The sequence below is a fragment of the Canis lupus genome, chromosome X (genome assembly GCF_003254725.2).
Source record: "Canis lupus dingo isolate Sandy chromosome X, ASM325472v2, whole genome shotgun sequence".
Taxonomy (NCBI): Eukaryota; Metazoa; Chordata; class Mammalia; order Carnivora; family Canidae; genus Canis; species Canis lupus.
The window spans coordinates 49182757-49210739 of record NC_064281.1 but is presented as its reverse complement, the minus strand read 5'-3'; the positions used below and the strand labels follow the sequence as shown (position 1 = coordinate 49210739).

At 39.2% G+C, this 27983-nt stretch overlaps 1 protein-coding gene and 1 long non-coding RNA gene across 6 annotated transcripts in view; one reads left to right on the top strand and one right to left on the bottom strand.

The window, feature by feature from the left end:
• Positions 1-558: 558 nt before the first annotated feature.
• On the bottom strand, positions 559-27612 carry LOC125754641 (uncharacterized). The gene is made up of 2 exons (XR_007409373.1): positions 27526-27612; positions 559-4400 (listed from the first exon to the last, which is right to left on the bottom strand). It is a non-coding gene; the product is annotated as an uncharacterized LOC125754641 (long non-coding RNA).
• ARHGEF9 (Cdc42 guanine nucleotide exchange factor 9) overlaps positions 2398-27983 on the top strand; it is a 211973-nt gene continuing 186387 nt past the window's right edge. For 2 of the 5 annotated variants that reach the window (XM_025436060.3, XM_025436051.3), the window contains exon 1: positions 2402-2986. In XM_025436060.3, coding sequence (XP_025291845.1) covers positions 2957-2986 — 30 coding nt within the window. In that variant the 5' untranslated portion in view covers positions 2402-2956. Of the gene's footprint in view, positions 2987-27983 lie in introns of all 5 variants that reach the window. The other 3 variants (XM_049107479.1, XM_049107480.1, XM_049107481.1) reach the window with 3 other exon arrangements.

The window sequence follows — 27983 nt, the reverse complement described above, 5'->3', positions numbered from 1 at the left end:
TTCAGAGAGGTGTACTCCGGAAATGGTTGTATCTCCTACATGATTCCAGCATCTGTTTAACTATTCCTCCATTCATAGCTTCTGAACCATCAGGCCACCCACCCATGCTTTTAGCTTCCGTTTAGCACCGGTTTCTGGATTCTGGTAACATTATCTTTCTCATTATCCATCTATCCCTAGGAGTGGTAATAGTTTTCTGTGGTTGCTAAATGCTGACTTTCCTCACCATGCTCTGTTTGACTTTCTAGCTCTGCAGGCAAGATGTATTTCCTTCCTTCCTTCCAGGTAAGATCTAGGGTAGTTTCTATTTTCTTGACTGGATTATGATTGATATAGACAACTCCCATAATCCTAGGACTACTCATTATCACATAAATTAGTTTATAATCCTTCAAAACATATATCACAATCTTTAATTATCTTGTTTGTTTACTATTTGTTTACTTTTCCTCCACTCAAAGTAGATTGTAAGGTCCATGAGGAAATTTGTCTTGCATCTTGAGCATCTATCACAATGCTTGGTACATAGGGGTTCAATAATATTGTTGAATGAATGTATCCATCAAAAAAAAATCCAAGTGTTTATTGGATATTTCTTATGTGACAGTCACTATTGTAGGGAAATACTAAGTATTTCATTGTCCCTGACTTAAGAAAATACTTATAATTCCATTTAAATTACAAGACATAGAAAAATGTACACATGACCAGTGTATTAGTTTGTCAGGGTTGTCATAACAAAGTACCAAAGACTGGGTACCTTAACTAACAGAAATTAATTTTCTCAAAATTCTGAAGGCTAGGAGTCCAAGATCAAGGTGGTCTCTTCTGAGGCCTCTCTCCTTGGCTTGCAGATGGCTACCTTCTTCCTTTCTTTTCATATGGTCTTTCCTCTGTACCTGTTTGAGTCCAAAATTCCTTTTTATAAGGACACCAGACATATTGGAAAAAGGTCTATCTTAGTAATCTTATTTTAGCTTTATTATCTCTTTAAAGATACTATTTCCAAATAAAATCACATTATGAGGCATTGGAAGTTCAGACGTCAACATACAAATATTAGGGGGACACAATTCAGGCTGTAACAACCAGTAAGTAAAAGATTATTTTCAATTGAGAGAGATAAAAGGTAGCACTATAGGAATTAGACAAGAGATAATAAAACCAGGGCCTGGAATATTCCAGGAAAGCTTCCTAGAGGTGGTGTGCCTAGTGCTGTATCTTAAAGAAATCTAAGAGTGCTAACAGCCCTGACTGGCCTGGTTGGCAGGGGAGGTAAATCCAAGAGGCTTAGTGTGATTGAAGGCTCAGAGATGAGAAAGTGAGGAGACAATTGTAGAATTACAAGACTATCAGCCTTGGGAGGAAGTTGAAAGGCTACCTAGGCTAAGCTCCCATTTGATTCAAGAATCCTTTGCCAAAGGACCATTCACCTTCTGCTTGTATCCCTCCCAGGATTGAGTGCTTATCAAAGCATCTGCTTAGATCTTTGGCCAGCTCTGTCTGGCCAAACACAATGGCTTGGATGAAGTGGGGGAGAATCTGCTAGAACAGAGGAAAATAAATTTGTGTGTGTAAAATGCCAGTGATGTCTTCATACCAATCACCTTCAGGCACTTCTTTCTGCTGTCATATTTTAATTCCCTCTTGCTGAAGCTGCAACAATTGTTTTTGTAATCCCAATTTTGCCTGACCTGCCCTGTGGGTCAGGAGACTTGGATTCTTCTCTTGTTTAGCTGTACTACCTTAGGCAATGTTTTTCAATCTTTGGGCTTCAGTGTTTATGTGTGTAACAGGGGGCTCATTAACATTCCCTGTCATGTTCTTCTTACAGGGTAATTGTAAGGACTATATGGGTTTGAATGTGACCAGCAATGTCAACATTCAGCAGCTGTAAAGGTGCCAGCCTGGATTGCACTGCCCAGATTTAGGGACATCATGAAGAGGTGGGTGGTTTCTCCGTTTGCCTGTTTTGCTGATGTTCTTTTGACTCATTCTCAGAAAAACAAGCAAATGGAAAATTCATCCATCAACAAGCTACCTTTCATATTCCTGAGGATGTGAGGGAGAATCCTGGAATGGTGTTATGTGTGCGTGCTCGCGCGCGTGCGCGCCTAGGGGCGCGCGCGCACTTGCGTTAGCAAAAAGAGGCTTGGAAAGCTGCAAAGGGTAAAGTCAAGGCTTTATCTTTTTATGTGACCTTAGATAGGTCCCTTCCATCTTCTAAACCTCCATTTATTTATCTGTAAAATGAAGATACTAATGCTTTGTTCACAGAGTTGTTCTGAGAAGCGAAAGTAAAGAGGATGAAAGCCCCAAGAGTACACAATAGAAGACAGGATCCGAGGGGAGTATGCAGAGGGAGGGCTGGGGGAAGGGAGGGAGGGAGGAGAGTATCGGCGTGGCTCCACTGGGGCAGGATCTTATTGTGGCTCCACTGGGGCAGGATCTTATTATTTCGGAGGTTGGCCCAACACCTCTGGCAACTTTGGAGGGGACTTTTTGCTGACTCGACACAATTGACACAACTGGGGAGCCCCACAATAAACAGCATCTAACTACAGCACGGGGAGGGGGTTCAGGCAGGAAGAGGTGGCCTCCGCCTTCTCCCGGGTGAAGGTCATTTACCCCCATCCTCTCCCTGCACCCCACCTCCCAGTTCTGAAGCCTTGGCTGGGGACAAAGGCAGTCGGTTGGGACCCTCCTCCTACGCTTCTCCCAGCCAAGCACCCCTGGAGCTGCAGGGCGGAGAGGCAGAGCCTGCCAGCTGGGATGGAACAACCTGACTGAAGGGGAGGTCCGGGGCGGAGGGGATTGGGCTTTAGGGCTGTGGAGGAGGGGAGGCAGAGGGGGCGCTAGGGCTTTCGCTTGATCCAGCCCTGCCAGCCCAGCCTGCCTGAGACAACCCGCGCCAGCCACCCAGGCCTCAGAGAAGACGGACTTCTTCTCGGGCACCATGCAGTGGATAAGGGGCGGATCAGGAATGGTGAGTGCATATAACCCCAGTTTACCCTGCCTGAGCCTCAGTCCCCTAGCCCCACCCCAGCTCCTTCACCAGAGGCTCTGCAATGAGCCCCCTGGTTTCTGCTCACCGCCCTCTCCGGCTCTGTCCTTGAGACAGTAGCGAGCTTCCTGTGGCCATTTTAGGAGTCCTAGCTCACTCGCCTGCTGAAGAAAGACCCCTCCCATCCCCCTCCGCATTCCTACCTACCTTCCCCCATTGGGGTATGGTGAGAGTGGGGGTCACCTGGAAGGCCAATGAAGCAAGGAAGGCTGGTAGAGGGTCTCTCTGGGAATAGTGAGGCTCGAAAGCGCCGGTGAGCTGGTATGGATTTGGGAGGGAGAGAGTAGTCAAAAAGCCTGGGATTGTGGAGAAGACAGTATTGGGAGAGCTTCATGGTCCCCTAAATAGGCTGCATGCACCCCTTCACCCTGGCCAGTCTCAGGGCTTGAGGGCCAGGGAGTGACTCTCAGGGAAGCTGCATAGGGGGGCCCTGGAGCCCTTTGCCTGGGCTGGAGACATCCTGTACACACTTAGGATTTTGTAAAGGAGAGAGCTTCAGAAATCCTCATCTTGGAAATGGGTCTGAGCCCCATTCAGTTAGGAGAGCTCTTTCTCATCCCCACCCCCCATCAAGGAGTGTGTGCTTGTATGTGTGTTTAGTATTATCCTTCAACAATTCATTGTATGCTATGGTGCTCCCTTCTCCACCTGGAGACCTTGGAATGACTTCCCTTGAAGAGAGGAAGTGGTGGCTGCTTGTTGATGCCTTTCTGACTCAGCCAGGGGTAGCTCAAGTCTAGTCAGGGACTGGGGCCAGGGTGGGGGAGTGGGGGTTGTAGGAGGCAAGAGGGTCTTGGAGGGCAGTTGTGTTGGGTCAGCAGGCGCTGATGGCAACCCTAGCCCACACTTCTGCACTCCCAGTCACAACCCACAGCTGAAGGAAAGTAGCCTGAAGCAGTTGGGTAAAAACTGATGTTTAAATCTTTTTTGCTCCTGTTCTGGAAGGGAAGAGGAATTTGGTATGGATTAGGACTGTATTCAGAGGAGCTGTCCTCCTTTCCTCCAGGTTTCCTTAGAATTCTGTTTCACTGATTCTTAAAGGCATCCAGTTTATATTCCTATATGCCAGAGCTTTGAGAGACTTTCTTAGACCTCTACTTCCCTGCGGTCCCATGGAAACTGTTTCAGATGTTTGTAGAACCAGAAAAGGTTACGTCAGGAAAAGACCTTCAAGTCCTTGTCATCCATCCAGGAAACCTGCAACCCAGAGAATGGGAGAGACTTGCCCAGGGCCACACAGCTCCATGAAGGCAAAGCTGAGTCTAGCACAGGAGTCTTCTATCTCTTCATCATTGTCCCTCCCCACTGCTTCACAGAATCATCAGTTCAAATGGTGCTGAGAGGCAGAAAGAAACAAACAGTCATGATCTTGGGAAAGAATTTCTTTCAGGATGAACTAATGCCATGAAATTTGCCTGAAAAACAAAACAAAATATGACAGTCCTGGTATTTCTGGAAGATGAGTATGGGTGAGACCTCCCACCTCTTCTATATATATATTTTAGTATAGGGGTCCAGAGCCACCCATTGACAACAGATTAAATTAATAGAGAAATCTAAAATTTTGCCAATTGTGTGTGAGAGAAAAGAGAGAGTAACAGAAACCTTGTAGAGACTATGAAATTAAAGATTGATTGATGGGGAATTCTTATAATATTTTTAGGGGACTTAAGTGGTGATAAAAGCATTTATTTAAAAATTTGCCAGAATTTAAGAAACTTTATTCTCATCTGGTGGCAAGAAATCTCTAGTCTTGGCCCTACTACTGTTTTGATAGGAATGTTTGGGGACTTAGTTTTCTCACCTGTTAAATGGGGCTATTCATGATCACCAAAATTTCTTGGAAGTCTGAGATTCTCAGATTCTTAGAAGTAAATGTTGGATAAAATGTAAGTAGTGGCTCATTACAAAAAAAATAGAGAATATTTATTTAGCCACCATTTTTTAACGAGGCCATTCTAAAGGTCTTTACTCTTTCATTTGCAAAGGGCCTGTAATTTATATTAGGCTTTTTATAATAGTGGGATTCCTTTTTAGAGCATTTGATTGTTTTAACTGATTGCAAGTGTCACTTGCAAATGAAGGTCTTTGAACATAAAAAACACCAGTAGGGATTTTACAGAATAAGAATTGTCTCAGTAAAAAAAAAAAAAAAAAAAAAAAAAAAAAAAAAAAAAGAATTGTCTCAGTAGAGAGTGTCAAAAAAAATTGTGAGTTCACTTTTGATGGTAAATTGTAGTATATTCATTCATAACTTCTTTTTTTAAAAAGATTTTATTTATTTGAGAAGGGGAGAGAGAGAGAGCATGAGAGTGCAAGAGCAGGGGAAGGGAGAAGAAGACTCCCTGCTGAACTCTGTCCCAGGACCCCTGGATGCTGGGACTGTGATCTGAGCCAAAGGCAGAGGCTTAACTGAGCCACCCAGGCTCCCCTTATTAATTTGTGCTAGGTTAAGCCTAGAGTGGAGAGAACGCTGGTCTCAGAGTCACAAGCCTGGCTTTTATACTTCTCAGCTCTGAAACACTTGCCAATTGTCAAACTTTTTAAATCCTCGTCTATAAAATGGGTATAAAATAGCTTATTTCATAGGTGCTATTGAAGTTGTTAATTCATTAAAAAATAGAGTATCTACTATGAGTTTGCACTGATTTAAGTGCTGGGGAGACAGCAGTGAACAAAAACAAATTCCCCATTCTCATGGATCTTATATTCTGGGGGCTAGGTGCTCACTATACAATGACACAAATTAATATACAATATGGCAGGTGGTGCTAAGCACTAAAAAGAAAAAGAAAACCTGGCAAGAGAATAGAGAGAAATAGGGGGTGGGATGATATATTAGACAGATGACTCAGAGCCTCTCTGATTAAGAGACATTGGCACAGAGATGTGTAGGAAATGAAGAAACAAGCTCTGTGCAGATATTTAGGAGGGTTCTAGGCATAAGAAACAGCCGAGGTGGGGGGGGGGGGGGAGAGAGAGCGCGCGCGCGCGCGAAAGAGAGAGAGAGAGAGAGAGAGAGAGAGAGAGAGATTGAAGGAGCAAAACTGATTTGTTTAAGGAACAAGGAAGCCAGTTTCCCTGGGGCATTTAATCTGAGTGAGATTGGTAGATTTTGGAAGATTTGAACATGTAAGGGACATAATCTGATTTAAAATTAAACAATATAGTGGGGCAAAGGAAAAAGGTGTAAGGAGGCTCTTACAAGAGTCCAGGTTAGAGGTGATGGTGGTTTGGACAAGGGTAAAAGGGCTATACCTAGCATCATTTGCAGATAATTTATGTCTTTCTCCTTTCTGATCACCCATCTGTTTCTCATATGGTTGAGTGTGGGGCTAGAATGAACAAATAATGGGTATATGTAGGCAAGGACATTTCACATCTAAGTCAATGATCAAATGATCTGCTTTGGGCTCCTGACCTCTGATGGGGCTAATTGAAGATTGGTTCTATGTGAATTACCAGTGAGCCAGTTCCTTGCTTTCTAGAATTCTGGACAATAAGATTAATTAGATTATTACTACTTTGGAGATCTAGAATACTTAGCATTTATGTGAGATCTGAAATAACTCATTATTTATACTCTCAGCTATTTGACAAAATTATTTTTAATAGTAATCTGTACTAATAATTATTTTGTTTTGTTTTTAATTTTAAAATAATTAGTAATGAAAAAGAGGAATGAACTTAAATTTAAAAGATATTTAAATTCAGTAACATCTCACATTTAACTGTAAATGTGCACTTACTGAACAAAAATGGTACACATTGCAGTTTGTATTGTTTTTGCTGTTTTAAATTTTAAGCATAAATAAAAACTGTAGTTGGTCAAATAGAATGGCAGAATTGAAGACACTTACATTCCGTTTCTTTGACTTTACAATATCTGTGCTATCATTGTTTACTTTGAGCCTACAATTTAAATGATGGAACATATATTACCAGAGGGATTGAAGCCATGAAATGCACCCAAAGCTACCTTAAATGATTTTAAAGCTTTGCAAGTGAAATGAACTGAAGAAACACCTGTAAAGTCTGTGTGTGTGTGTGTGTGTGGGGCAACTAAATCCACATCCATGTAAATACAGTGTTATTAAAGTATATGTAATACAAGATGCTGATTTAAACCTCAATAGTAATAACAATTGCCTAGAACTTTGACCAGCAAAAGGTTTTATTCAGGGAGGAATATTTTATTACTGACATTGTTTAAAATTGCTGGTTCATGGTGCTAAAAAAATACTTTGACTTTTCATCTATAAAAAATCTCTATAGATAGCACACTCCTTCACTGCCTGCACTAAGGGTTGTTTACTTCTATTGTCACACCCTTGGTATGCCACTGCTTTGAAGAAGAATATGAAATCATGGGCTAAATTTCATGCCAAATTTCATGTGACCTTTATAAAAGCCACATTGTTGGATTTGGTGGAAATCTCTGCATAGGCAAAATAAAATGGCCAATTTGTAAGTTTAATAGTTGACTTGAAATCAGAGAGGATAATCATTATATGGTTTCACTCATACAGGGAATATAAGAAATAGTGAAAGGGATTATAGGGGAAAGGAGGGAAAATGAGTGGGAAAAATCAGAGAGAGTGACAAAACATGAGAGACTCCCAACTCTGGGAAACGAACAAGGGGTAGTAGAAGGGGAGGTGGGCAGTGGGGGATGGGGTGACTGGGTGATGGGCACTGAAGAGGGTACTTGATGGGATGAACACTGGGTGCCATACTATATGTTGGCAAGTCGAACTTTATATATATATAGTTGACTTGATTCTGCTATGAATCAGAGATATATCTACACTGGCTTAAAGCATACAGGTATTATTCCACATAAAGGAAGTCAGAAGATAGGCATATTAGGACCAGTATGGCAGCTTCATGAAGCGTTTATGAACTTCTCTGCTCTACGATCCCAGCATTTGGCTTTAATTGTTGAGGTTACTTAATCCAAGATTGGTCCAAGATTGGTATGGAAGTTCCAGAACATCTGTTAACATCCACATTCTAAGAAATAGGAAGGTTAAAAGAAGAGGAAAAGGACTTGACCATCCTTTTTAAATAAATATTCTTAAAGGTCTTATTTAATATTTCTACCTATGTCTCATTGGTCAGAATTGAGTCACAAGAATGCTTCCAGTTGCAAGGGAAACTTGGGAAAGTAGTCATGTAAACGGGTGACAATGTGTATAGCCAACAATCGGAGCAAGGTTTCTGATACAAAGGAAGAAAGGGAGAATGGGCTGTGGGGAGACAACCTGCAGTCATTGTCTCAGTTAATTCACATCTATGTATGCCAGTGTAAAAAATGCAAAATCTTAGGACTTGAATTTGGCTTTGGACTGTGACCCATAGCTTGATGGATGTGGCCAGAGTAAAAATATTGCTATCAGTCTGGTGGAAGATCAATCAAGATGTGACATACCCTAGTCTTCCTTTGCTTCCTCCCAGTGACAGAGTCTTCTTATGAGACCAAATGAATGGTGATATCTCCCACAGAAATGGGGAATGCAAAATGAGGACCAATGTTTAAGGAGAGGGTGGAATGAGGAGATGACAAGTACAGTCTGAGCCATGTTGAGTGAGATGCTTGGACAGCCTTGTATGGGGCATATCCAATAGACAGTTGGTGATCTACGTATTGAGCTCAGAGGACTGGGAGGCATTAGTGACAGTTAAAGTTGTGACAGTAGATGAACTACTAAGTAGTTCAAAATGTAGTTTAGCCTGGGTAAATGAGAAATGAGAACAAAACTTGAGCTTTCTCCTTTTTTGAGGCGTTCTAACTTAAAGCAGACCCAGTTCACTCTGTTATCTATTTTCCAGAATTTCATGGCAAGTATAGTTTCAGGCTTTATCCATGTTGCATATGGGCTGCCTCAGCTATAATGTCCAAGCTGAGGATATTGGGAATAAAAATTTAGTCCAACACCTTAGATCAGGGGTCAGCAAACTACGGTTTGCCAACCAAATCCAGCCTACAGGCTAAGAATGGTTTTTATATTTTTAATATAAAAATATATTTTTATATTAAAATATATAGGCTGGAAAAAGATTGGACAAAAAAGAGTAATATCTTGTGACACATATATGAAATTATATGAAAATTTATATGAAATTCAAATCTCAGTGTCCATAAATTAAGTTTTATTGGAACATAGCCATGCCCATTCTGCCTTTATGATACAAAGACAGAGTTGAGCAGTTGTGACAGAGACCATATAGCCTGAAAGCCTGCAATATTCACTATTTGACCCTTTACAGAAAAGGTTTGCAGACCCCTACCTGAATGCCCTAGAATTACCATGGCGGTGCCTCAAGGAAAGGAGATGGGCAGGGGCAGCCAGAAATTTGGGTCTCCTCCTTTTAATCTATGAAGAGTACCTGCGTTTTTGCATCATATGTTGGATTGTTGGTTAAGGTTTTGCAAAAAAGTTTTGCTTGCTCTGCATTTCCCCCTACCTGCTACAAAAAATGTGAATACTATTCATTTTATAGATTGAGAAAACTGAATGTCAGAGAGGGAGGGTGCTTGACACAAGACCACACAGCTACTCAGTAGTGGGAAAAGGATCCACATATCTCAATTCCCAGTTAAGTATGCCTTCTGCAACCTTCATTACTAGGGGGCAAAGGAAGGTAAATTTACCTGTTATATGCCAGTTATACTAAATATAATCTCAATCAATCCTTTCATTAGCCCCTACAAAATGGGTTTTAATGTCAACATTTGTTAGTTTATAAGTTCATGTAACAAATATTTGCTGAGCACCTACCATGTGACAGGTACTCTTCTACTCAAGTCATTGGGGATACACCAAGGAATGAAACAGAAAAATGTCTCTACCCTCTGGGAGTTCATAGCTTAGATCATCTTAGAAACAGGGATAGAGAATTTAAGTACCTTGCTCAGAGTTAAAGAAAGGGCAGCATCAGATTTCAAAATAAGATCTGATTTAAAAAGCCTTATTCTTAAAAAAAAAAAGCCAGCTACAACCCATTCACCCCATCCCTCTATCCATCCTTCATCCACTCACTGATTTACTTACTAATGCACATATCCATTTATTTGGTCCATCCATCCATTTATACATTTATCCAATGTATTTATTGATTATTTATAAACTGCTAGGTGTGGGTGATATAGCAGGCAGAGTTCTCTAGCTTTCATCATTCAGTCTTGGTATTAGAAACATTGTATAATGTTTAGGAGCACCCACCCTGGAACCAGATTCCCTGCATTCAAATAATTGCTCTGGCCACTTATTGTCTGCATGGTCTTGGACAGCCTGCTTAACCCCTCAGGGTCTTCATTTTTAAAGTTGAGAAGATAATAGTACATCCCCATTTGAAAATGTTGTTGTGAGTGAATGCATGTAAGGTACTTTGAAAAATGCCTGGAGCAGAGTAAAAGCTATATAAATATTTATTGTTTTTTTTTTATATTCTCTTCAGAGCCAGAGCCCATCCCAATTGGCTTAGAACCACAGCTTCATTTGTTTGTGATTGCCACCTAATTGTATTCCATTCCTCAGGGTCCTTTCTAGCTAATCTGAAAAAAATTTATGTCAATACTTAATGACAACTCCTTCTCCATGTAATAGATGCATGACAAAATTTATTTATCCTGAATTGGTAATAAATGCACATGGTGCAAAATTCAAAGAACAGGGAAGGGATTGAGGTAAAAATTATGTCTTTATAAGTTTTTTTCCTGCCCCTGGTCTTCAGTTGCCCAGCCTAGAGACAGATACTTTCATAAATTTCTTAGGTATTTGTATAGATATATCCTATGCTTCTACAAGCATTTACTTATGTACATAAACACACACACACACACACACACATACACTTTCTTTTCTTCATATAGTTAGTAGTATATTCAGCAGTTCTGTGCTTACCTTTTTTAAATTAATAATATTCTTGGAGATTATTCCATATCAGTGCATGCAGATATGCCTCTTTTTTTGTATGGCTACATAGGATTCTATTGTGTCCTTTACTGATGGCCAATTAGTTTGTTTCCAGTCATTTGCCATGATAAACAATGCTGCAACGGATTTTAGCAAGCCATTTAAGAAAATGGATGTTTATCAAGCCGCTACTCTTTCCGGGCACTATAGCAGGCTGAGGCATGGGATAGTCAAGACAAGGTGTGGACAGGGCTTCCTAGAATAGATAGTATTTAAGCTGTACTGTTAAGCCTTTCAGATAATAGAGTCGGCTTGGTGTGGAGAACAGGCATGGTAGATGAACCAAAAAGTATTCCCAGCAAAGGGAACAACATTAGATAAAGAATTGAAGCATGAAAGGGTAAGTATGTTCTGGAAATACAATATGGGTGCTCTGGTGTGGCTGGATCCAGTAATTATGGCAAGGTGAACTGGGGCCACATCAAAAAAGCCTTTGAATCCTTGAATACCAGGCTCAAAAGCTTTTCCCTGTTAGAAAGGGCAATGACATAAGATTGAGTGGTGGAGGGTTCCTTTTGTGGTACAGATAGGATAAGAGGAGGGAAGAGGTTGCATTTGATAGCTAGAGGCAACACACCAACACACAAACACCACCCCCCCTCCCGCCACCACACACACACACACACACAGTATGTCCTAGCCCAAGCTGTCAGGCAGGAGAAGTTCCCTCTTACTTAGCCTTTTTGTTTTATTCAGGTCTTCAATTGATTAGATGGGATGCATCTTTGGAGAGGACACTGCTTTATTCAGTCTATGAATTTAACTATTAATCTCATTCAGAAACACCCAGAATAATGTTTGACCAAATATCTGGGTATCCTGTGGCCCAAGTTGATACATAAAATTAATCATCAGATAGCTTCACTTATCTTCTGAGTCTACTGTGAGAATCAGATGAGTGAGTAGACAGAAAAGGGCTGTGTGAACTCTGCTTTTCTCTACCCATATAGGGAGTAATTAGTATTTCTGATGGGACAGAGGGATCCATAGTTGGGTGGGCAGAATATGATCTTTTCTTCTGACCTGAATTCAGACCTCAGAAGACCAGACCTGAATTTTTGCTGAGTGCTATGAGATGCAGTAAGAATTTCATTCACAAGGAACATATCCCCCCACCCAAGCCTTAGGCTTCTTGAATTGTCTGCTTGAGGAGAAACTGAGGAAGGCCCCAAACACATGACATAACGAGAGGAACTTCTTAGGAGCTCATTGCTCGTCATGCTATTTTTGCTACTATTTTTGGTGTGTCTATGTGTGTGTTAGAACATGACTAGTTCTGCAAATGATTAAGCTGTTTGGTAATGGAAACCAGGCAGGGGTGGGGGGAAATAAATGCATTCAGCTAGGTTTAAGAAGCCTGATTGTCATGAGGAAACATTTTGTCAAAGAGCCTGCCTAGCATACCCAGGGAAGTGACATTATGTTGAGTCAACATGTAGAGATTTGAGGAAAGATCCTAACAACTTTGGATTAAAATAAAGAATAAAGAAGGAGACAATGAGGTTTGTCGGGAGTTTGGGAGAGGTAGCAGGAATAGCATGTGCAAAGTCCTTGAGGTTGAAATAGTCTATGCTTGAGGGATAGAAAGAAGGCCAGTGTGACTGTAGCACAGGAAGAGAGGGGCAAGTGGCATGATAGGAAGCTATAGAGTTAGGCAGGGACCAGCTCACATAGGACCCTGTAGGCCTAAGGAGTTTGTAGGCCGTGGGAGAGTGTGCATTAGCTATCCTCAAAGGCAGCTATCCATGGTTGCGTGGTTAACAGCACACACTCTGGAACTAGACTGCCCAGGTTCAAATTCTGACTGCTACTTCTTAGTTTTGTGACCATGAGCATGTTACCTAAACTTTCTGTGCCTTAGTTATGCCCTCTTAAAAATGGGGATAATAATGGTACTACTCATAGTATTATTATGAGGATTAAATAAATTAATATGCTCACAGTGTATGTGACAGTGCTGGACACTGGCAAGGGCTATTTATTCTAAGTACAATAGGAAGCATTTGAAGCAGTGGAAAGATGGCGTTGATTTATTAATCTGAGAAGTTGACTTTTACAAACTCTTATAGACAGTGAATTGAGGAGGACAAAAGTGAAGATGTCAAGCTCAATTAAGAGACTGCTGCAGAAATGAAGTCAGTGAGATTGGGGAGAAGAGGGAAGACTTAACATCAGTTTTGGAGATAGAATCAATGGTAATTGCTGCTGGATTGATTGAAAGAGGTGTAGGACAGGAAAGAAAAAAAAGAAGATGATCCTTAGATTTCTGGCTCTGCCACTGACTAGCTGTGTAATTATGGACAAGGGATTTAAACATTATAGTCTTCAATTTTTTTATATTTTAGTCAGGGTGTCCAGAGAAATAGTAGTAACAGGGTGTATGTGTGTTTGCGTGTGTGTGCATGTGTGTGTGTTTGTGTAGAGGGAGAGGGAGAGAGATTTTAAGGAATTTGTTCATGTGAATATAGAGGTACAAGTCCAAAACCTGCAGAGTAGGCCAGCAAAGAAAGCTAAGAGTTGCAGTCTGAGTCCAAAGGCAGTCTGCTGGCAGAATTCCTTCTGGAATTCTTTGTTCTATTAAAAACCTTCAACTGATTAGATTAGTCCCACTTACATTATGAAATATAATCTGTTTATTCAAAGTCCACTGATTCAAGTGTTAATTTCATCAAAAATACCTTTGCAGAAATATTCAGAATAATATTTGACCAAATATCTGGGCATCTTCATCCCCTCAAGTTGACACATAAAATTAACCATCATTCCTTATCTATGAAACTTGAATAATAGTAGTACCTGGTTATTGGTACTATTGTGAGGGTAAGATGATTTAATCTATGTAAAGCACTTGGTACAGTGTCTTTCACATAGCAAGGGCTCAATTAATGATAGCCTTTATTATTTTAATACAATAATAATCCTTCACATTTGTTTGGTGTTTTGCATTTTCAAAGTACCTTCACATATGTGAATTCATAGAAGTCTCACAGCAGTGTTTGTATTTTAAAGTTGAGGAAACTAGGGGATTCCTGGGTGGTTTAGCAGTTTAGTGCCTGCCTTTGGCCCAGGGCATGGTCCTGGAGTCCCGGGATCGAGTCCCACATCGGGCTCCCTGCATGGGGCCTGCTTCTCCCTCTGCCTGTGTCTCTGCTTCTTTCTCTCTCTCTCTCTCTCTCTCTCTCTCTCTCTCTCTGTCTCCCATGAATAAATAAATTAATAATATTAAAAAAAATAAAGTTGAGGAAACTAAACCTGGAAAAGATGAAATATCTTCTTCACATACCTATCTCCAAATGGCGGCAGGACGAGAAATAGGTGTGTAACTTAATACTAGCTCCTCAAGCATTACTCTTCCCACTTGCCAGAAATGGATATTTGCCTGGCCTCCTTCATTCCAGAGGTGAAGGGCACCGGTAATAGGATCATGAATGCAATAAGGCTTGAGAAAAATAGCTAATATTTACCAAGCCAGCATTCATTTTGTGCCAGGCACTTTAAGTGTTTTGCATGTGCATCTAATTTAATCTTTCCAGCCATTCTATGAGGTAGACACAATTCTGTGGGACTTTCAGCCCACATGCTGAGAATTAAAATAACTTTTTCTCCTTTCTCCCTCACCATTATATAGTCCAGGGATGGTATACTTTGTGTACATAGCAGAAACTCTGAATATTTGTGGAATGGAAAAGTGTGCTGATGAAGGAGTGAACCCCAGTTTACCTGTAGCTACCATGCCTGGAGCTAGCCCAAGAAAGGCATTTGTAGTAAATGTTCCCTTTGCCCAGGTAAGATATCTCTGAATCAGTCAGGCAGTAAAGTGAGGGAGATAGGCTGAATTGGTGAAATGAGAAACTTCAGAAGTCCTTCCTGGGAAAAATTAACTGCTCTGGATATTAGTTTACTCATATGCAAAATAGACCATTCTCTCTGTGTCTCCTTGTCTTTGTCTCTCTCTTTCTACACACACACACACACACACACACACACACACACACACACACTTAATCATTCATTTATTCAGTAACATTCATTGAGCTTCTGCTATGTACCAGGCACTGTTCTAGGCACTGAATGGTGAACAAAACAAACAAAAATCCTGCCCCCATGGAATAAGGAAGATACATGCTTAGCAAATGATTACATAGTACATATTATGATAGTTCTAAGTACTAACAAGAAAAAGTACAGCAGGAAAGAGGAATAAGTATATGTGTGAATGGTTAAAATTTTCAGTTTCTATTTCCTGCTGTACTTCTCTCAGAAGGCAGCCATGAGGTTTAAATACCATAAAAGACCACAGTACTTAGGAAGTTGTGAAATTCTATCTAAATGTAATTTGTAATTATTCTTGGAGGAATAATTTTCTCCTAGTCCTTATTGCTGTTTCCTTTTATGTCATCAGTGCAGCAAGAGTTCTGATCTGGAGGACAGGAAATTTGGGTTCTAGGCATGGCCCTGGCATGACAGTTTCTTAAAATCCCAAATGTATAGAACTTTACAGATTTTAAAGCACTTTTCCCAGAACTTGGTCTTGTGACTCTTAATCCTTTATTATTTCCATTCTCCTAGGAAGTTGTGAGAGCTAGGGTAAGTTGCTTTCCCTCTAAGAAGCAAAATGTTCATCTTCTATAACATGGGAATGATTACTCCTCACCCCTTGACAGCCTTCTTGGGCTATTATGAGGTGAAAATCATATGATGGGGATAAAAGGGTATTATATGTCATAAAATAAGCCTGTAAAGGCAGGTCGCCAAGATTTGGAGAATTTCTACTCCTGCTGATGTGAATGGTGTTGGACTTTGTAAACTGATTATATGTGTGGAGGGTGGAAAGTGAGACTTCAGGACTGAGTACCACTTACTTTCCTTTCTGAGAAGCTTCTAAGGATGGTGGGGGCATCACTGAACTTCAGAACCTCCTAGAAATAGGAACAATTACATGGGAACACTTGGCATCTTACAATGGAGTGGCAACTACTGGAAGGAGACCCCTTTTGCCCACTCTTCATTAGAGAGGTGGAAACCAGGACTCATCTTCTGATATTTAATATACAAATAACTCATGAAAAACAAACAAACAAGCCAAATACCTCATGGCCTTTAAAGACCTTCACTTGCCCTTTGCATGTGATCTCACCCAGAATGCTGTAGGTGGCTGTAAGGAGCCTTGCATAGATAGAATCTCCATTTAGTTTGCCCCTTAACTTTTACTATAAATAATTCTTCACATTTTATTTTATTTTATTTTTAATTTGTATTTAAATTTTAGTTACTTAACATACATCACAATATTGGTTTCAGGAGTAGAATTCAGTGACTCATCACTTATATACAACACCCAGGGCTCATTGCAACAAGTGCCCTCTTCAATATTCATCACTCATCTACAGCATCCCTCACGCACCTCCCCCTGTCAACCCTCAGTTTGTTCTCTATCATTAAGAGACTCTTATGGTTTGTTTCCCTCTCACCTTTTTGTTTATTTGTGTTTTTGCTCTTCTCAATATGGGCATCTCTTGCTTTTTAAGTTCCACATATGAGTGAAATCATATGGTATTTGTCTTTCTCTGACTGACTTATTTCACTTAGCATGATACTCTCTAGCCCTATCCATATTGTTGCAAATGGCAAGACTTCATTCTTTTTGATGGCTGAGTAATATTCTACTATATACATATATACATATACATATATATGTGTGTGTGTGTGTATACACATCTTTATCTATTCATCAGTTGATGGACATTTGGGCTCCCTCCACAGTTTGGCTATTGTTGATAACACTGCTATAAACTTTAGGGTGCATGTATTCCTTTGAATCTGTATTATTGTATCCTTTGGGTAAATAGCTAATAGTCCAGTTGCTGGATGGTAGGATAGTTTTGTTTTTAAAATTTTGAGGAAACTCCCTACTGTTCACTGGAGTGGCTGCGCCAGTTTGCATTCACATGAACAATGCAGGAGAGTACCCCTTTCTCTGCATCCTCACCAACATTTATTGTTTCTTGTGTTGTTAATTTTAGCCATCCTGACAGGTGTGACATGGTATCTCATGTCATAGCTTTGAATGATATTTCCCTGATGATGAGTGATTTTGAGTATCTTTTCATGTGTCTGTTATCCATCTGGATGTCTTTTTTGGAAAATTGTCTATTCATGTCTTCTGCCCATTTGTTAACTGGATTATTGCTTTTTGGGTATTGATTTTGATAAGTTCTTTATAGATTTTGGATACTAACCCTTATTAGATATGTCATTTGTAAATACCTTCTCCCATTCTGTAGGCTGCCTTTTGGTTTTGTTGATTGTTTCTTTGACTGTCCAGTCCTGAAAGTTCATTTTTGCTTTTGTTTCCCTTGCTTCTTGTGATATGTTTAGAAAGAAGTTGCTATGGCTGAGGTTAAAGAGGTTGCTGACTGGGTTCTCCTTTAGGATCTTGATGACTTCTTTTTTCACATTTAGGTCTTTCATCCATTTGAATTAATTTTTGTGTATGGTGTAAGTAAGTGGTCCAGTTTCATTCTTTTGCATGTTGCTGTCCAGTTTCCCAACACCATTTGTTGAAGAGAGTTTTTTCCATTGGTTATTCTTTCCTGCTGTGTCGAGATTAGTTGACCATACACTTGTGGGTACATTTCTGTGTTTTCTATTCTGTTTGATTGATCTCTTTTTAAAATTTTTTATTTATTTACGATAGTCAGAGAGAGAGAGAGAGAGAGAGAGAGGCAGAGACACAGGCAGAGGGAGAAGCAGGCTCCATGTACCAGGAGCCTGACGTGGGATTTGATCCTGGGTCTCCAGGATCGCGTCCTGAGCCAAAAGCAGGCGCCAAACCGCTGCGCCACCCAGGGATCCCTGATTGATCTGTCTGTTTTTGTGCCAGTATCATACTGTCTTGCATGACTACAGCTTTGTAATAAAGCTTGAAGTCAGCAGTTGTGATGCTTCCAGCTTTACTTTTCTTTTTCAGTATTGATTTGGCTATTCAGGGTCTTTTGTGGATCCATAAAAATTGTAGGATTGTTCATTCCAGCTCTGTGAAAAATGCTAGTGGTATTTTGAGAGGGATTGTATTAAATGTGTAGATTGCTTTGGGTAGTATAGACATTTTAATAGTGTTTTTTCTTCTAATCCATGAGCATGGAATGTCTTTCCATTTCTTTGTGTCCTCTTCAATTTCTTTCATAAGTGTTCTATAGTTTTCAGAGTATAGACCTTTTACTTTGGCTAAGTTTATTCTTAGGTATCTAGTTTTTGGTATAATCGCAAATGAGATCAATTCCTTGATTTCTCTTTCTGCTACTTCATTATTGGTATACAGAAATGCAACATATTTCTGCATGTTAATTTATATCCTGTGACATTACTGAATTCATGCATTAGATCTAGCCAATTTTTGGTGGAATCTTCCAGTTTTTCAACATAGAGTATCGTGTCATCTGCAAATAGTGGAAGTTTGGTTTCTTTCTTGCCGATTTGGATGCCTTTTATTACTTTTTCTTGTCTGCTGAGGCTAAGACTTCCAGTACTATATTAAATAGTATTGATGAGAATGGAAACCCCATCTTATTCCTAACTGTAGAGGAAAAGCTGTCAGTTTGCAGATGAGCTGTGTGTCTTTCATATATGCTTTTTATGATGTTGAGGTATATTCTATCTATCCCTACTTTGTTGAGGGTTTCCATCAAGAATAGATGTTGTATTTTGTCAAATGCATTTTCTGCATCTATTGACAGGATCATATGTTCTCTTAGCCTTTCTTTTATTACTGTAGTGTATCATGTTGATTAATTTGGGAATATTGAACCAACCCTTCAGCCCAGGAATTAATCCCACTTGATCATGGTGAATAATTCTTTAAATGTACTGTTGAATTCGATTTGATAGTATTTTATTGAGTATTTTTGCATACATTTTCATCAGGGATATTGACCTGTAAGTCTGCTTTTTAGTCGGGTCTTTGTCCAAATTTGTAATGAAGGTAATGCTGGCCTTATAAAATGAGTTTGGAAATTTTCCTTCCATTTCTATTTTATGGAATGGTTTAATAAGAACAGATATTAACTATTCTTTAAATGTCTCGTAGAATTCCCCTGGAAAGCCATCTGGCCCAAGACTTTTGTTTTTTTGGGGGGAGATTGTTGATTGCTACTAACTCAATTTTTTTGCTGGTAATTGGTATGTTCAAATTTTCTATTTCTTCCTGTTTCAGTTTGGTATTTTGTACATTTCTATGAACTTGCCTATTTCTGCAGACTTATCAGTTTGGTGGCATATAATTTTTCCTAGTATTCTATTATAACTTTTATATTTCTGTGGTGTTGATTGTAATCTCCCTGTTTCATTTGTGATTTTTTCTATTTGGATCCTTTCTCTTCTTTTTGATAATCTGGATAGAGGTTTATCAATTTTATTAACTCTTTTGAAGAACCAGCTCTTAGTTTTGTTGACCTGTTCTACTGTTTTTTTGTTGTTGTGCCTATAATTGATTTCTGCTCTAATCTTACTATTTCCCATCTTCTGCTGGCTCTAGGCTTTATTTGCTGTTCCTTTCTAGCTCCTTTAGGTGTAATCTTACATTGTGTATTTGAGACTTTTCTTGCTTCTTGAGGTAGGCCTGTATTACAGTATACTTCCTTTTTCAGACTCACTCTTTTTGCTACATCCCAAAGGTTTTGGACTGTCGTGTTTGCAATTTCATTTGCTTCCATGTAGTTTTTAAAATTTTTTTAAATTAAAAAAAATTTTTTTCTGTAATTTCCTGGTTTACCCATTCATTTTTTTTTTGTAGGATATTATTTATCCTCCATGTATTTGTGGTCTTTCCAGATTTTTTCTTGTGGTTGACTTCAAGATTCACAGAGTTGTGATCCGAAAAGATGCATGGTATGACTGATCTTTTTGAATTTGTTAAGGCTTGTTTTGTGATCTATTCCACATACACTTGAAAAGAGTGTATATTCTGCTGTTTTAGGATGGAATGTTCTGAATATGTCTGTTAAATCCATCTGTTCCAGTGTGTCATTCAAAGCCACTGTTTCCTTGTTGATTTTCTGTTTAGATTATCTGTCCATTGATGTAAGTGGGGTGTGAAAGGCCCTACTATCATTGTACTATTATCAGTTAGTTCCCTCATGTTTGTTATTCCCTCATGTTTTATATATTTGGGTGCTCCCATGTAGGGTACATAAATATTTACAATGGTTAGATCTTTTAATGGCTAGACCCTTTAATTATGATATAATGCCACTTTTCATCTCTTGTCACATCTGTGTTTTAAAATCTAGTTTGTATGTTGTAAGTTTGGGTACTCTAGCTTTCTTTTGACCTCCATTGGCATGATAGATCATTCTCCAGCCCCTCACTTTCAATCTGCAGCTCTCTTTAGATTTAAAATGAGTCTTTTATATGCAACATATAGATAGATCTTGTTTTTTCTTTTTTCTCCATTCTGATACCCTGTGTCTTTTGATTAGAGCATTTTAGTCCATTTACTTTCAGAGTGATTATTGAAATGTATGAATTTAGTGCCATTGTATTACCTGTAGAGTAGGTGTTTCCAGTGATGTTCTCTGGTCCTTTCTAGTCTTTGTTGCTTTTGTTATTTCTTTTTTCCAGAGTCCCCCTTAAAATTTCTTGCAGGGCTGGTTTAATGGTCACAAACTCCTTTAGTTTTTATTTGTCTGGGATACTCTTTATCTCTCCTTCAGTTGTGAATGACAGCCTTGCTAGATAAAGAATTCTTGGCTACATATTTTTGTCTGTACAGCATTTTGAATATATCATGCCACGGTCTACTGACCTGCCATGTTTTTGTGGACAGATCTGCTGTGAATCTGATCTCTCTTCCCTTGTAGGTTAAGGACTTTTTTTCCCTTTCTGCTTTTGGAATTCTTTCCTTTGCTGTGTATTTTGTTAATTTGACTCTGATATGCCTTTGCAATGGTCGACTTTTGTTGAATTTAATGGGAGTTCTCTGTGCGTCTTGAATTTTGATATGTATGTCCTTCCTCAGATTAGGGAAGCTTTCAGCTGTAATTTTCTCAAATAAACCTTCTGCCACCTTTTCTCTTTCTTCATCTTCTGCGACTCCTATAGTATGAATGTTATTATGTTTTGATGTGTCATTGAGTTCCCAAAGTCTACCTTCATATTCTATTACCTTCCTGTCCCTCTTCTGTTCAGCCTCATTATTTTCTATATGTTCGCTTTCACTGGTTCGTTCCTCTTCATCCACCTTCATTTTTTTGGCCTCCACTTGGGATTTCATTTCAGTTGTAGCATTTTTAATTTCAGCCTGACAAGGTTTTAGTTCTTTTATCTCTGCAATAAAGGATTCTCTGGTGTTTTCTATGCTTTCTTCAAGTCCAGCTAGTATAATTATAGTTATCTTAAATTCTAGTTCATATATCTAACTTATATCTGTATCGATTAAATCCCTGGCCATTACTTCCCTGGCCATTACTTCTTTGTGTTCTTTTCTGGGGGTGGATTTCTCAGTCTCATCATTTTTTCCAGAAAAGAAAAGAGGAAAGAAAAAACAAAACAAAAACAAAAACAAAACCAAAATCTAGATCCTGGGTGTGTTTTAGTCTGCTTATTGAAAGAATTTAAATCCAATAATAATAATAATAATAATAAAATACAGAAAATTAAAATAAGCAAAAATATAGAAATTAAAAATTATAACGTAATTATTTGTTATGTTATTCAATTAAGGAATTGAAAAATTAAGAAAAAGACTGAAAAAATAATTAAGAAAATAAAAAATATATAAAAGTAAATAGGAAGCTAGATCCTATTTCCCTTAGAGCTGAGTCTTTGCGGGGCAGCCCAGGTGGCTCAGCGGTTTAGTGCTGCCTTCAGCCCAGGGCGTGATCCTGGGGACCTGGGATCGAGTCCCATGTCAGGCTCCCTGCATGAAGCCTGCTTCTCCCTCTGCCTATGTCTCTCTCTCTCTCTCTCTCTCTCTCTGTGTGTGTGTGTGTGTCTCTCATGAATAAATAAATAAAATTTTAAAAAATTAAAAAAAAAGAGCTGAGTCTTTGCATCACTCTATCATCAGTAGACTTGGTGTGACTGAGTTGTTTTTTCTGTTCTTCTGGAGGAAGGGCCTGTTGTGCTATTCTCAGATGGACTTGCTATATTGGAAATGTGCCTCCAGGGTGCAGGAGGGCGTGGCTTGGTGTATGTGGCTCTGGCCTTCACTAGGTGATGCTGTTTTGCTCTATGAAGGCTTTCAGTGCTTATGAGCAGGATGAATGTGGCAGTCCCCAGCTCTCTAGCCCTGGTGCTGGGAGTTCATGCTTCCCATTCCTCAGGGAGCCCTTACAGAAGAGCAATCAGTCACCCTTGCTTATGTCCCCAGTTTTTGTCAGAACCTTGTGTTCACCCTGCCTGTGTCCAGGCTTTTTTATTTCAGGTGCATGACTGAGCTTCAAACTTCCAAATTTTAGGGACTCCTATTGTGTGGACCCACAATGATCCTCTAGGGGAGGGTCTTGCCATGCTTTTTCAATTTGCCAGCCCATCCCAGTAAAGCAATTATGTGACCACACAGCAGTTCACAGTTTATGGTAAAACAGAGCAGAAAGCCAGCATGAAGACTTGTTATTCTCCGCTGGCATCCCCATTCCTATGCCTGGGAACAGCATGTTGGCACCACCCATTCTTCTTGCAACCCAAGGGATCCTCAGATCATGCTGTGAGTCCTGGGATTCTGCCCTGCTTTGCCGCCTGAGTACTTTCAAGCCAGGCATGTCCCCCATGGTAGTGGACTTCTAAAAGTTTAGATTTTATGCTCTGCTCCATTATTACATTTGGTGGTAACCTCCATAAGCAGGGCTCCCCTCCCCCACCATAATACCCACAGTTATATCTCCCCCAAGTCAACTCTGCACCTCTTACCTTCCAAAAGGTGGTTGCTTTTCTATTTGTAGACTTGCATTCCGGGAATGAAACAAACTTAGTGTCCCCCTACCTCCTACACCCCCACCATCTTAACTTCTCTAATTCTTCACATTTTTAAAAATATTTTTATTTATTTATTCATGAGACACACACACACACAGAAAGAGAGAGAGAGAGAGAGAGAGGCAGAGACACAGGCAGAGGGAGAAGCAGGCTCCATGCAGGAGCCTGATGTGGGACTCAATCCTGGGTCTCCAGGATCACAGCCTGGGCTGCAGGCGGTGCTAAACCGCTGTGCCACCGGAGCTGCCCAATTCTTCACATTTTAAATAAATTTTTATTCCACAGAGCACTTTCAGATCCTTTATATCATTTTCTCCTTGGTAGGTAATATTTGTTTCTTCTCTTTATAGATGTGGAAACTGAGGCTCAAAGAATAAATTATTTGTCGAAAGTTAAGGGCAGAGATAGTATTCAAGCCCTCATATTATAGTATTTGTTAGTATTTACTTAGCATTATTATGTACCAAGCATTGTCCTAATTGTTTTGTATGTATTCACTCTTTAAACCTTCAACAACTGTATGAATCTGTTTTTCACAGATGAGGAAACTAGGGTAGTGAGTATATGAGGCTTGCTCCAAGTGAAGGACATTATACCATTCTCTACATTTTCAAGATTAGAAAAGTAAACCTCAGAGACACTAAGTAGAGAGAGAGGGAAAGATGGCAGCAGAGTAGGAAGACTCTCATCCCCCTTCATCAAAGGAATATAACTAGATAACAATTAAATCATTATAAATACCCCCAGAAATTGACTTGAAGACTGGTAGAACAAACTTCACAACTAAAGGTAGAGAACAGGCCACATCAAAGAAGGCAGGGAGTGCAGAGATGTGGAATGGGAGAAAAGCAGATCACGGCTACTGCAATGGGAGGGAGCTGCAGTTGCAGAGAAGGGCAAGAGACAGCACACAGGGGAGGACAAGAATGATGATTCATCATAGAAATTAGCTTGGAAACTGAGAGGGGCTGTATTTGGTCAGTTCTTGCAACCAGCAGGGCTTAAAACCTAGAGTTCTAACGGTCAATTGGTTGGCTTGGGGAGAGCCTGAAGGGCATTGGGGCTGCTCTTGGAGAGAAAACACTGCAGCTCACAGACATACAGCTTGAAAGCAGAAATTTGAAGAGAACCTGGGGCATGCAGTGGGGATATTATTTACTCATCTTGGAGTGTGTCCCAGAGAACCAGTATTCACATAAAGACCCCTCTGGGAACAAAGGAACTCACCTGCACCACTTCCCTCCCTCACACCTTAGCAGGCACAGGGCCACTTGTGGGAAACAGCACAGCACTGACGCTCACTACTTAACTTGCTTACAACAAACCCCCTTCTCCCTCATATACTGGTTGAACTGCCCTTGCCAGTTACACTGGCCTCAGTCTCAGTGCAGGGGCCCTCTCCCCAAGAAGACCAGCCCAAAACCCTGCTTGCACTGCATTTCCTGATGTGGGAGCTTGGCAGAGCCACGGTTCCAGTGGCAGTGGCAACAGGTCTCATTTCACAAGTAGACTAGAGCACACCTAATTAAAACTCACCACATTTGGGCCACGGACCAAACACTGCCCATAACAGGCAAACAGAGCCTCTGCAGACACCTGGCCTGAAGGATAAAGTGGCCAGGACACAACAACAGAGCACATGCAACATACATTGGAGACACTCTGGAAAGCATAGGCCCTGGGGAACAGGGAACACTACAGTTCAGGGCACTATAAGACTCTTGTTAATAAGGCCATTACCCTCAAGAAGAGAGACTTAGACAAAATGAGAAGACAGAGGGATTTGTTCCAAATGAGAGAACAGGACAAGGCCATGGCCCGAGACCTAAGTGAAACAGATATAAATAACATGCCTGATGGAGAATTTAAAGTAATAATCACAAAGATGCTGGACTTAAGAAAACAGTGGAAGGCATCACTGAGATCCATAACACAGAAATAAGGGAAAACATAGCAAAGATAAAGGGCTAAATAAACAAAATGAGAAACATGCTTGATGGAATAAACAGCAGGATGCAAAGAGCAGAGGAACAAATTAATGACCTAGAAGACAGAGTAATGGAAAGTAATCAAGCTGAGCAAAAGAGAAAAAAAAATAATTATGCAAAATGCGAATAGACTTAGGAAACTCTGTGATTCCATGAAATGTAATAGCATTCATTATAGGAGTTCCAGAAGGAAAAGAGAGAGAAAACGGGACAGAAAATTTATTTGAAAACAAAATACCTAAAAAATTCCCTAATCTGGGGAAGGAAACAGGTATCAGATGCAGAAGGCTCAGAGAACCCCCAACAAAATCAACAAAAGAAGATCCGTAGCAAGACATATTATACTTAAATTGTCAAAATATAGTCATAAAGACAAAAATTTAAAGCAGTAAGAACTAAACAGTTACATACAAAGGAAATCCTATAAGGTTATCAGGGGATTTTTCAGTAGAAACTTTCCAAGACAGAATGAGGTAGCATGATATATTCAAAATGCTGAATGGGAAAAATCTGCAGCTAAAAATAACTCTATCCAGTAAGGCTATCATTCAGAAGAGAAGGAGAGAGATTTCCCCAGTCAAACAAAAACTAAAGGAGTTAATGACCACTAAAACAGTCCTATAAGAAATATTAAAATGGATCTCTGAGTGAAGGAAAGTCCAAAAGTAAAAGTATGAAGGTAGGAAACACTAAAGCAGCAAAAATGAATGTTTTTGTAAAATATCAGTCAAGGAACTCACAAAACAAAAAGATGTAAAATATGACACCATATACCTAAAACTTGGGGAGAGAGGAGTAAAGAATGGGTTCAAACTTAAGTGATTATCAACTTAATATAGACTGTTTCATGCAGAACAGGTTCTAGACAAACTTAATGGTAACAATGTATCAAAAAAAAACACCAGTAAATATGGAAAGAATAAAGAGCAATAAATTCAAATATATGACTAGAGAAAACCAGCAAACCATAAGAGAAAGACAAGAAAGGATCAGAGAAAATCTTCAGAAACAATCACAAAACAAGCACTAAAATGGCAACAAATGCATATCTACCAATAATTACTCTGAATGTAAATGGCTAAAGGCAATCTAAAGACATAGGATGTCAAAATGGATTTAAAAAAGACCTATCTATATGCTGCATATAAGAGACTCATTTTATAACCAAAGACACCTGAAGACTGAAAGTCAGGGGATGGAGAACCATCTATCATGCAAATGGATGTCAAAACAAAGCCATAGTAGCAATACTTATATCAGAAAAGATAGAATTTAGAACAAAGACAGTAACAAGAAACAAAAGAAGGCACTATGTAATAATAAAGGGATCAATCCAACAAGAAGATATAACGACTGTAAATATTTATGCACCCCACATGGGAGCACTCAAATATATAAAACAGTTAACAACAAACATGAGGGAACTAATTGATAATAGTACAATGATAGTAGGGCCTTTAATACCCCACTTTCATCAATGGACAAATCATCTAAACAGAAAATCAACAAGGAAACTGGCTTTGAATGACACACTGGGACAGATGGATTTAACAGACATATTCAGAACATTCCATCCTAAAACAGCAGAATACACATTCTTTTCGAGTGGAATAGATCACATATTAGCCCACAAAACAAGCCTTAACAAATTCAGAAAGATCAAAGTTATACCATTAATCTTTTCTGATCACAACTCTGTGAAACTAGAAATCAACCACAAGAAAAAAATCTGGAAAGACCACAAATAGAGGGAGGTTAAACAAAATGCTACTAAACAATGAGTGGGGGATGCTTGTGTGGCTCAGCAGTTAAGTGTCTGCCTTGGGCTCAGGGTGTGATCCCGGAAAGGAAACAAATCCCACATTGGGCTTCCCTCAGGGAGCCCGCTGCCTCTCTCTGTATGTCTCTCATGAATAAATAAATAAATAAATAAATAAATAAATAAATAAAATTTTAAAACAAACAATGAGTGGATCAACTAGGAAACAAAAGAAGAAATTTAAAAAATACATGGAAACAAATGAAAATGAAAACCAAATGGTCTAATGCCTTTTGGATGTAGCAAAAGTGGTTTTAAGAGGGAAATTTGTAGCAATACAGCTTTACCTCAAGAAGAAAGAAAAGTCTGAAATACACAACTTAACCTTATAGATCTAAAGGAGCTATAAAAAGAACAAGAAAACCTAAAACCAGGAGGAAAGAAATAAGTATTGTAGCAGAAATAAATAATATAGAAATTAAAAAAATAGAAGAGATCAATGAAACCTGGAATTGGTTCTTTTAAAAAATCAGTAAAATTGATAAACTCATACCCAGACTTATCAAGAAAAAAAGAGAAAGGACTCAAATAATATCACAAATGATAGAGGAGAAATAACAACACCACAGTAATACAATTATAAGAGAATATTATGAAAAATATACACCAAAAAATTGGACAACCTAGAAGAAATAAATAAATTCTTGAAAACATATAACCTACCAAAACTGAAAGAAGAAGAAACAGTAAATTTGAACTTACTTATTACCAGCAAGGCAGTTGAATCAGTAATCAAAAATCTCCCAACAAACACAGGTCCAGGACCAGATGGCTTCCAAGTTGAATTCTACCAAACATTTAAACAAGAGTTAATACCTATTCTTCTCAAAATATTCTAAAAAATAGGAAGAAAAACCTCCAAATTCATTTTCTGAGGCCAGCATTACCCTGATACCAAAACCAGATAGAGACACCACTAAAAAAGAGAACTGTAGGTCAATATCGCTGCTGAACACAGATGCAAAAATCCTCAACAAGTATACACACACATACACACACGCACCCACACTAGAATATCATTCAGGCATAAAAAATAATGAAATATTGTCATTTGCAAGAACATGGTTGGAGCTAGAGAGTATAATGCTAAGTGCAATAAGAGAAATATAAATACCATATGATTTCACTCGTATGTGAAGTTTATTAAAATAAATGAGCAA